The sequence below is a fragment of the Ovis canadensis genome, chromosome 1 (genome assembly GCF_042477335.2).
Source record: "Ovis canadensis isolate MfBH-ARS-UI-01 breed Bighorn chromosome 1, ARS-UI_OviCan_v2, whole genome shotgun sequence".
Taxonomy (NCBI): domain Eukaryota; kingdom Metazoa; phylum Chordata; class Mammalia; order Artiodactyla; family Bovidae; genus Ovis; species Ovis canadensis.
In genome coordinates this window covers 102,580,374-102,590,758 of record NC_091245.1, presented here as the reverse complement: position 1 = coordinate 102,590,758, position 10,385 = coordinate 102,580,374, and the positions used below count along the sequence as shown (strand labels likewise).

At 49.1% G+C, this 10,385-nt stretch overlaps 1 protein-coding gene across 1 annotated transcript; it reads right to left on the bottom strand.

Annotated features, from left to right (window-relative positions):
• Positions 1-379: 379 nt before the first annotated feature.
• Positions 380-8,609, bottom strand: RIIAD1 (regulatory subunit of type II PKA R-subunit domain containing 1). Its single transcript, XM_069542373.1, has 5 exons — positions 8,474-8,609; positions 7,898-7,974; positions 2,306-2,352; positions 1,082-1,208; positions 380-498 (listed from the first exon to the last, which is right to left on the bottom strand). Exons 1-4 carry the CDS (start codon positions 8,555-8,557, stop codon positions 1,138-1,140), a joined length of 279 nt encoding a protein of 92 aa, XP_069398474.1. The 5' UTR covers positions 8,558-8,609; the 3' UTR covers positions 380-498; positions 1,082-1,137.
• Between the last annotated feature and the right edge of the window lie 1,776 nt (positions 8,610-10,385).

Here is a 10,385-nt window from a genome sequence, read left to right as displayed (position 1 = left end):
CCAATTCCTGATTATTGCTTCTATGGAAATAAAAGTTAATCATCACCTGTACTCTCGGTACAGTAACCCCGGAGGTGAGATAAAAAACAAAAGCCACCTCAGAAGCGTGGACTCCACTTGTTTGAGTACCACCACAGCCAAATGTGGTCCTCTCCAGATACTCGCCACTGTCCTTTTTTCCAGTCTTGGCCCTGGGAGGGAGGGTCTGGAGGGGCAGGGAGCACACGGGGCTAAGGTACATGAACCAGCCCACTGGCTGAGCTGAGAGGCCTCTGCTATGGACACAGAAAGAGGCCCTGCTACCTCCCGGGTCAGAGGAGGGGTAGAGCAGCCTCCCATGGAGGATGTCTTCCTCCTCCTGATTGAAATAAAGCAGAGAGCACAGGAAGGTCTGCTTTTAATGAGTATCTTTAAAAGCCTTTGCAACAGCAGGCGCAGCGCAGGGCAGCCTGGAAACCCACACTGAGGGCAGCAGAGCTCTCTGGCTTTCAGGTGACCCTGCAAAAAAAAGAAATGGTGCTGCTAAATCAGGAGTGCGGCTTCTTCCCACCTCACATTTAAAAATCCCAACCTTCCACATCATTGCAGAAAGCCTGCCTGGAAAATGTGTGCTGGCCCTCACAGGGTAGCCTGGTTTGATGGGCGGGGGGTGATCTCATTTTATCCAAATGCTGCGAGGGAAGCGGCTCCACCCCTTCCAGAAGCAGTGGGGAAGCCCTTCCACTCCCACCACCAAGGACACAAGGAAAAGGCCACTACAGAAGCTCGCAGGAAGCCTGCGGCAACAGATCCCACCCCCGCTTCCCTGCCTCCCTCTTTCCTCCAGAACTACTCCAACTTCCACTCTCCTCAACCACGTCACTAGATTAAGAAGACGGATGTCTCTGCCACAGATATGCCAGACAAACCCTGGGCCTCTCTTCACAGCCCCTAATTCCCCAAGGTAGTGTCAGGAAAACGCAACACTTGCACAAACTTCTCTGCAGACTGTTTGGTTTCTTTCACACCCCAGGCTGAGGAGCCAGTGCTTATTTTCACAGGAGTGAAGAAGCCTCTGTCTGTAAGTGAGGTTAACACCCACCAGAGGCTGGATTCTTTCTCGTCTCTCTCAACAGCTGAGCATCGTGATTTTGCTAATTAAGCCGCTTTCTTCTCCTTAATTAGCTGCATGTGAATCTTGTTGGGAAGTCTTGGATCCGTGAAATAGTCTGGGATGAGAATCAAAAAGAAGAAATCATCTAAACCCAAGGGGAAGCAGATGAGGAGAGAGACAGCTCACTCTGCTAAAAAGTTAGGACGGCTCTGTCTTGGCAGGACTGTTCCCGTGGTCCAGCTTTACAATGTGATATGAGGTGTCACAGCAAATTCCAGGGTCACCATCAGCACTGCCCTGACCCCCAGCACTTCTGAGCCTCCAGCTCCAGCATTCCCGGGAAGGGGGACACGGGGTGGCCCCGGTCCCCACCACACCACCCTGCCACTGGCTTATCAGCTTGCTGACGCACAGGAAGCCGTCAGAGGGTTGATGAGTCTCTGGCTTTCTGCTCCAGGCCCATCTTGGGGCCCAAATAAATACCAAGTGTTATTCTTGTCTCCACTCGGCCTGCCGGCTCCTGTCTGAGACATCACGCCCTCTCTGAGAATATCCTCTCCAAGGAGGGCCAGGCTCTCGTAGGATGACGACAAAGGAGGATTTTTATACACCCGGCATAATGTGAATCAGAGGCAGCATCTGCTGTGGCAGCAAAGACGTACTTAGACTCAATCAGAAACCTTGTGAGGCTGTAACGGACTCCCAGGGCTAAAAGGACCTGAGAAATCAGTCGGCCTAGCCCCTTCCCTTTAAATACCATTGACCTCAAGCCCTCTCAGGGCAGTGGAGCCCATTAGAATCACCTGGGGAGCCTTTAAAACAGTGAATGCCAGGCCCCGCCCCAGACTAATTAAATAAAACCCGGGGGAGGGGTGCCCGGGCATCGGTATTTTTTAAAAGGTCCCCAGGTGACTTTAATGCACAGACGGGGCTGAGAACCCTGCTTTAAGATTCCTGGGAAAAGAGCTGCCTGTCTGTCCCTTTGGGAATCGCAACATTCTTAACCATCTTTACCACCAGGAAGTTCTGCCTCATCTCTTATCTGTCCTCATTCTGAGGAAATGATGGAGGAAAGAGCGTTTTGAAGAAAGCTCCCTTGGGAGACATCAGGTGATGTGGTAGCCCAGGCTCTGCCTTGTCCAAGTCGCAGTTCACAGGAACACTCCTGGTGCGCGTTGATCACTCACCCAAAATGGATGCTGCCTTACTCACCTGCGGCAAATTCGGGAATGTTGTCTGGTCTTTTCAAAAATATTTCTCTGGAAAACAACAAGGGGTATGGGGTGGAGGTAAAGCAGGTCCTGACCTGTCTGTCGGCTGCTGGCCTGAGACACACCTGTCGTCGCGGGCAGAGAGCCAGAGGCCTCCTGCCAAGGACCCTTTCCAGTGTGATTCTCCTTCAAGTCAGGATCCAGGGCCAGAAGCAAGGAGCCTAGGGAATGCTCAGCTCACGAGACAGCGAGTGCTCTAGCCAAGTGAAGCTTGCCATTCACTCGACAATCATTTCACAAAACCAAGGCCAGGCCAGGGCTGAAGAGCTTGCTGCCTCGTCCCTGAGGTTCTCACGTGTGGGGGGATAGGTGTGCCACCCACAACCTTCTGAGGAAGAGCAACCAGAAATTGCCAAGGGTGGGGCGAGAGAGCACGGGAAACAAAGCTGAGCAGACAGACATGAGGCAGCTGCTGGTCCGGCAGGCCCATGGACGCTGTGACGACACCCGCAGCGCCGGTCCACTGGGAAGCTGAAACTGCCTCACATCCCACGGAGTTTTATGGCTCATAAAGCAGGTCCACAAATATTACCTCACTCTCCAACCCCGTGAGACAGCAATGACTGTGCCCCGTTTTACACAGGAAGGAGCCTAGCTTTCAAAAGGTTGACCACTGCCCAAGTTCATAAAGCGAGTAAATAAAGGAGAGGAGCCCCGGGTCGTGTGGCTCCAAGGCCAGGGTTCTGCAACATAGCCTCGTGGCCACAGCTGCCCTGTCTGTCCAGGAGGCCCCTGCCTTCCAAGTTTCAACAATTTTGCTTCCCTTCTTTTCCTTCAATTCAACTTGAGAACTGCTGAGCACAAATCAGGTGTAAGTCACTATATAAGATATGAGGGGTTGATTTTAAAAAGATAAATACAGCCCCATCTCAAAAAAAGGACAGTCAAGCACAAGGAAACGGGTAAGTTCCCAAAATGCCAAGTAACCTCCAGGTAGTGCTACAGGAGGGTTCGGAATAGTGTGCTGAACGATCAGAGGAGAGAGGGCAGCCTCCTCAAACAAGACCCCCCAAGTCATCACACAGCATCTGGCGTTTGAGAACCCTTGAGGTACACATGGGACAAAGGCTGAGGGACAAGAGCCTTCCAGAACAAGGAAGCAGCAGGAGCAAAGGTCTGGAAAGTCAAGGGAACAGCTCACATTCTATGGACAGTGAACTCCTCTAGGGTAGGAACCAGGCCATCTCCACTTTTGTTTCCCCAGTGTCTAGAAGAGCACTCAGCAAAGCAACCAGAGGGGTCCAGTCTGGCTAGAGTGGGGCCATGTGCAGGAAATAGAGGAAAGTGAAGGAGGGCCTGGTATGGAGGGCCTTAAAGGCCAGGGAGAGACATTTCTACTCAGTTCAAGAGATGATGTTGTTAGTCACTCATCGTGTCCAACTCCTTATGACCCCGTGGACCACAGCCTGCCAGGCTCCTCTGCTCCTGGGGATTCTCCAGGCAAGAACACTGGAGTGGGTTGCCATTTCCTTCTCCAGGGGATCTTCCTGATCCAGGGATTGAACCTGGGTCTCCTATATTGCAGGCAGATTCTTTACTGTCTGAGCCACCAGGGAAGCCCAAAAGAGACGATGGGAATGGATAAACGAAGTGTGGTTAAGTGCCACCGTGGGACGCTATATAGCAAGGAGAATGGAGGGGCTACAAGATATTGCTGAGCAAAAGAACCAGGCACAAAGGAGCACATACTGTGGAATTCCATTTATATAAAGGACACAGAGGACTTCCCTCATCTCTCAGGTGGTAAAGAATCCGCCTGCAATGCAGGAGAACCTGGTTCGATTCCTGGGTCAGGAAGATCCCCTGGAGAAGGGATAGGCTACCCACTCCAGCATTCTTTTGCTTCCCTTGTGGCTCAGCTGGTAAAGAATCCACCTGCAATGTGGGAGACTTGGGTTCAATCCCTGGGTTGGAAAGACTCCCTGGAGAAGGGAAAGGCTACCCACTTCAGTATTCTGGCCTGGAGAATCCCTATATAGTCCATGGGGTCGCACAGAGTCAGACACGACTGAGCGACTTTCATTTCACTTTCAAAGGACACAGAAAGGCAATATGCTAAGTCACTGCTAAGTCACTTCAGTCGTGTCCAACTGTGCGACCCCATAGACGGCAGCCCACCAGGCTCCCCCATCCCTGGGATTCTCCAGGCAAGAACATTGGAGTGGGTTGCCATTTCCTTCTCCAATGCATGAAAGTGAAAAATCAAAGTGAAGTCGCTAAGTCGTGTCCGACCCTCAGCGACCCCATGGACTACAGCCTACCAGGCTCCTCCGTCCATGGGATTTTCCAGGCAGGAGTACTGGAGTCGGGTGCCATTACCTTCTCCTAGAAAGGCAATATGAATCTGAGCAATTAGAAGTCAGGATGCTGCTGCTAAGTCACTTCAGTCGTGTCTGACTCCTAGCGACCCCATGGACTGCAGCCTACCAGGCTCCTCCGTCCATGGGATTTTCCAGGCAGGAGTACTAGAGTTGGGTGCCATTACCTCCTCCTAGAAAGGTAATATGAATCTGAGCAATTAGAAGTCAGGATGCTGCTGCTAAGTCACTTCAGTCGTGTCTGACTCCTAGCGACCCCATGGACTGCAGCCTACCAGGCTCCTCTGTCCATGGGATTTTCCAGGCAGGAGTACTGGAGTGGGATGCCATTGCCTTCTCCAGAAGTCAGGATACTGACTAATTTTTTGGAGGAAGTGACTGGAAGGGGCCACAAAGGGGCTGAGGTGCTGGTCAGATTCTAGCTCTTAATCTGGACACTAGCACCATGTGTATTCTCAGCTTGTGAAAGTTCATGCCACTTTTTTTGTATTTTATATTTCAATAGAATTTTTTAAGGCGATATTGTGGATCCACTGCAGATTTTTCCAGCCAAGGAATGATATGATTGGTGCCATGGTTTTGGAAGATTCATCTGCCTGGCTGTTTACAGAAACACCTAGTAAAGCCTTCCTACAATGTCACACTTTGTTTCCTATCTCCAGCCTAAAACCTGAGATCTCTGGGTGCCTAAAAATAGGTTAGATCCCTACTCCTTCCATTTTTCAGTTCCCAAATTCAAGGTAGGAAGAGTTCCGTACACTGTATATATAAGTACAGACCAGAAAGCTGTGGCTGAATGGCCATAAATTGTTAGGATCTGGGGAGCCAGTTTCCCAGCAAAAACACTGTAGGGCTTCTCACGGCTTACAGTGAGCCTACAGCAGAGACCTGCAGACAGGTGAGGACAGGCACACCGCCCGGGACTCTGTCCCCTCTTCTCCCTTCCTCTTTTCTTATAGGAAGGACCATCAGAAGCATCCAGGGCCGATGACAGGCTAATTCTCATTCATTCTGGTACCATCCAAAGGAAATAACAATCACACACACACACACATAAACATACACATGTAAGCCCTGAAAACAAGCTCTCAAACTTCAAACACTTCTCCTTTCCTCCCACCTCCATCCCAGAAAGAGAAAGGCCTAAAAGGGGCCAGGAGGATTTCATGAGAGGAGCTTGAGGGACAGCAAAAGGAGAGGCCTTGTGGCCTACCTGGCCCAAGAGGGGGATGATAAGGAAGGAGAGGGAAAATTGCCTGGGGCTGTCCTTGCAGACGCCAGGCTACTCCTGGAAACTGTTCCTGGGCAGAGAAGCAGGGCCATTCCTGCCATGTGATTAAAACAATGCCCTCTTCATTCACCACCCCCGCTGCTTTTAATCGTTTTGTCTGTGAACATTGCAAATAGTGAGATATTTCAGGTTTTACCATCTATTCCCAATCTCCATGCTGGAATCATTTCTAACTTGGATTGTGAGCTCCCCAGGACAGGATAGATGTCTTCCTTTATCTCCCTTTAGAAGAAAAGGTACAGAAAGTGATGGCCTGATCCCCAGGGCTCACACTGCCAGAGGACCCCAATCGATCTTTTGGCCAAGCCTTACCCCTAGCCCAAATAAAACCAAACTTTACAGATAGGTTTCCATTTGCCCGTTCCCCTTCCCCTATCTGCCCTCTGAGACTCCACTGCCATTTGGAGAAATGGCTAAAATATGAAGAACAATGAAGCATGAAGAAAGACACCCCTCTGGTGCTGCTGCTGCTGCTGCTAAGTCGCTTCAGTCATGTCCAACTCTGTGTGACCCCATAGATGGCAGCCCACCAGGCTCTTCTGTCCCTGAGATTCTCCAGGCAAGAATACTGGAGTGGGTTGCCATTTCCTTCTCCAGTGCATGAAAGTGAAAAGTGAAAGTGAAGTCCTGCCCGACTTAGCGACCCCACGGACTGCAGCCTACCAGGCTCCTCTGTCCATGGGATTCTCTAGGCAAGAGTAGTGGAGTGGGTTGCTGTTGCCTTCTCCAGACACCCATCTAGGCCTACTTTTAAAAAGACAGGGACTTTCCTGGTAGTCCAATGGTTACCACACTTCTGCAAAAGGGGGCTCAAGTTTGAGTTCGATTCCTAGTCAGGGAACTTAAGATCCTGCATGCACTCCAGTAAGAGCAAAAAAAGAAAAAATCTTTAAAAAGACAAAGGAGAGCACAACTTCTGGCTCCCAGCTTTTACAGTGAAACACACTGCAAAAACCAGGGGTTTGGATCCTGGTTCCGCACCTAGGGAAAGTACCTCATGTGTAAAATGGAACTGATAATAAACTATCTTTGTAGACCTGCTGGGAGAATCAGCACAAATGTACCAATTTGCCATACACTGTGTGGGCCCTGGGGACAAAACCATGGCTCCACCAGCTTCGAGCTTTGGTCCAGGGAGAGAGACAAAAGATGGACAATGCAATTACACTACAGTGTGATAACTGCTAATGGAGGAAACCAATGCAGTGCCTGGATATGGAAGCTATTATTATTTAAATCTTGTCTATCTGTCTGTAGCCAAACAGTATTTCTAAGATAGCTCTATTGTTTCCATCCATTGATGCACCATGATTTCCACCCCCCCTCAGTTCCTTGCTTTTCATCCCATTAGGAAAATTTTCCATTCAAGCAAATGCCACGCTGAAAAGCAGTGTGGGGGAAGGGAAAAGGTCTCCAAGATATGGTGGAAAATGGTTTTCTTTTCCCTAGGATTTACAGGGGAGTGGCTTCCAACCCTTGGAGTCTTTCTACAACAATGTTCTCTGGTACATCTGAAAGGCCAGACATCTGTAATTTTTTTTTTTTAAGTTCTAATGATCTTGTTTAATACCACTGTGGAGAATAGTGTTCTACACCCAGTAGCTGTCTGCTGAGTTTCTCAATGCCAAATTCCTTCTTCCAAGTGTCAGAAGGTATATATTTATCCTCACAGCTAAAATGAATGCATATTAATATTTTTGAGATAACTGAAGGAAGCCTCTAGAAATAACAAGAAAATCCTGGGTGTCACAGGCCCCAGCATTAGAAAACATTCGATCTTAGGATATTTTCTAATCTTCAGACCCTAAAGGAAGCAACAAGCAGTGTTTAAACAAAGAGGAGGTGACTCACACTCACGTATCCCCAATGAGATTTGGTAAAAATTTACCCTATTTACTCAAGGCCAGTTTGGAAAACCACCTACCTGAAGAAACCACTTATGAGCAATTCCACTTCTTTGTGGGTCCTAAGGTACTTTTCATTAGTAATCCGAGTTTGAATCTGGGGGACAAGAGCAAAAGTTCACCCTCCATGAAGAGAAAGATTTCAGGGTTCCAGGTGGAGGTGCAGAGGGCTGGGGGAAACAAGGGGCTCCCTTAACCCGGGTTTCTTCCCAGGATATTTTGAACAGTTAAGCCTTCTCTCTTCTTACAGATTATAACATCTCCAGTGCTGTCTCAGGCTCAGGCTTAGGCGCCTTAACTAAAGTCGGGTCTCTACCGTTGGGAAGTTCTTGTTTGTATCTAAGTTAAAGTACCCGGCAGTCAATTCGGTCCATTTTTCTGGTTCATTCCTATTTTAGTTCTTTTTGCACTTTCAAGCGCCTGCCAGGATCTGTTCAAGGACCTAGAAGCCAGGGGTCCGCCGGAGGTGTCCCCATCTCCCAGCCTTCCGCCCCTTTATCTGGGCACAGGCTCCCGAGTCCCTTCTCTCTGGGGCCCGGCCCTCACCCGGGGAGGAGCTGCACTCCGATGGAGGCGGGAGTTGGGACCGCACCCACCTTGAAGCCGCGCAGCTTCTCCAGCTGCTCTGGGCTCAGTGTTTCGGGGTACAGCCCCTTAATCGCACCCGTCAGGTTCGCCATCTTGTCGCGGTCGTCAAGGAGACGGGCGGCACAGCAGGTGAGGACCCGCCCACAGCCTGGCCCCGCCCTCAAGCCCGGCCCTCTCCAGCAGGGGGCGGGGCTGAGAGAAGCAATGAGGGGGCCATTCTGAAGTCACGGAGTAAGCTCTGGAGGGACTCCAGAGGACCCCCTTCCCCAGATTTGGAGACTGGATTTCCAGCTTGACTCTGTGTGAAAATGAGCCCTTCTTCTTGACCCCACCCAACCTCGAATAGCTTTTCTTTAGCTTCAGAGCAAAGCTGGAAAGACAACTGTGGAAAATTCTTAAAGAGATGGGAATACCAGACCACCTTACCTGCCTCCTGTGAAACTTGTATGCAGGTCAAGAAGCAACAGTTAGAACTGGACATGGAACAACAGATTGGTTCCAAACTGGGAAAGGAGTACCTCAAGGCTATATATTGTCACCCTGCTTATATGCAGAGTACATCATGAGAAATGCTGGACTAGATGAAGCACAAGCTGGAATCAAGATTGCTGGGAGAAATATCAATAACCTCAGATATGCAGATGACACCACCCTTATGGCAGAAAGCAAAAAAAGAACCAAAGACTCTTGATGAAGGTAAAAGAGGAGAGTGAAAAAGCTGGCTTAAAACTCAACATTCAGAAAACTAAGATCATGGCATCCGGTCCCAACACTTCATGGCAAATAGATGGGGAAACAATGGAAACAGTGACAGGCTTTGTTTCCTTGAGCTCCAAAATCACTGCAGATGGTGACTGCAGCCATGAAATTAAAAGATGCTTGCTCCTTGGAAGAAAAGCTATGACAAACTTTAAAAAGCAGAGACATTACTTTGCTGACAAAGGTCCATCTAGTCAAAGCTATGGTTTTTCAGTAGTCATGTATGGATGTGAGAGCTGGACCATAAAGAAGGCTGAGCACCAAAGAATTGATGCTTTTGAACTGTGGTGTTGGAGAAGACTCTTCAGAGTCCCTTGGACTGCAAGGAGATCAAACCAGTCAATCGTAAAAGAAATCGGTCCTGAATATTCACTGGGAGGACTGATGCTGAAGCTGAAGCTCTGATACTCTGGCCACCTGACTGGAAGAACTAACTCATTGGGAAAGACCCTGATGCTGGGAAAGATTGAAGGCAGGAAGAGAAGGGCATGACAGAGGATGAGATGGTTGGATGGCATCACCAACTCAATGGACATGAGTTTGAGCAAGCTCTTGGAAATGGTGAAGGACAGGGAAACCTGGCATGCTGCCATCTATGGGGTCACAAAGAGTTGGGCAAGAGTGAGTGACTGAACAAAAAAAGAGCAAAACTGGAAAAGGGATTCCTCAAGGCAGAATCTCCCAGAATTTGGTTCCTGACCCTCTCTCTTAAAGCCTTAGTAGTAGTAAAGGAGAATCTAGGCTTCTTCCCTTTCCACTGGCCCAGAAGTCAAACCCCTCCATCTGTCCTGTAGACGTTTGACACTGAAGTCTTGGGTTCTTAACAAAACATGAAAGCACCCTGTAGCAAGGAATGAACCGAGTTCTACAAAGGAAGGAACATCCTCAGACTAAAAATGCTGGACGGGACCTGAGGACATCTTGCCAAAAGTTTCTCATCTTGGACTGACTTTCTTGTGTAGATTAGCTGCTCCTTATAAATTCTAAACCATGTCTCCCACTCCCAATGATACACAGGAGGGGAAAGGCAGTTGGTCTTCAAGATGTGTTCTTATACTAGATAATTAAGAAGAGAAAGTGAGACCAAAAGTCAGAGAGCTGAAAGTAGCACCTAGAAAGGGCAGGAGGCTGTCTGACAGTACACACAAGTGCTGAGTTTCT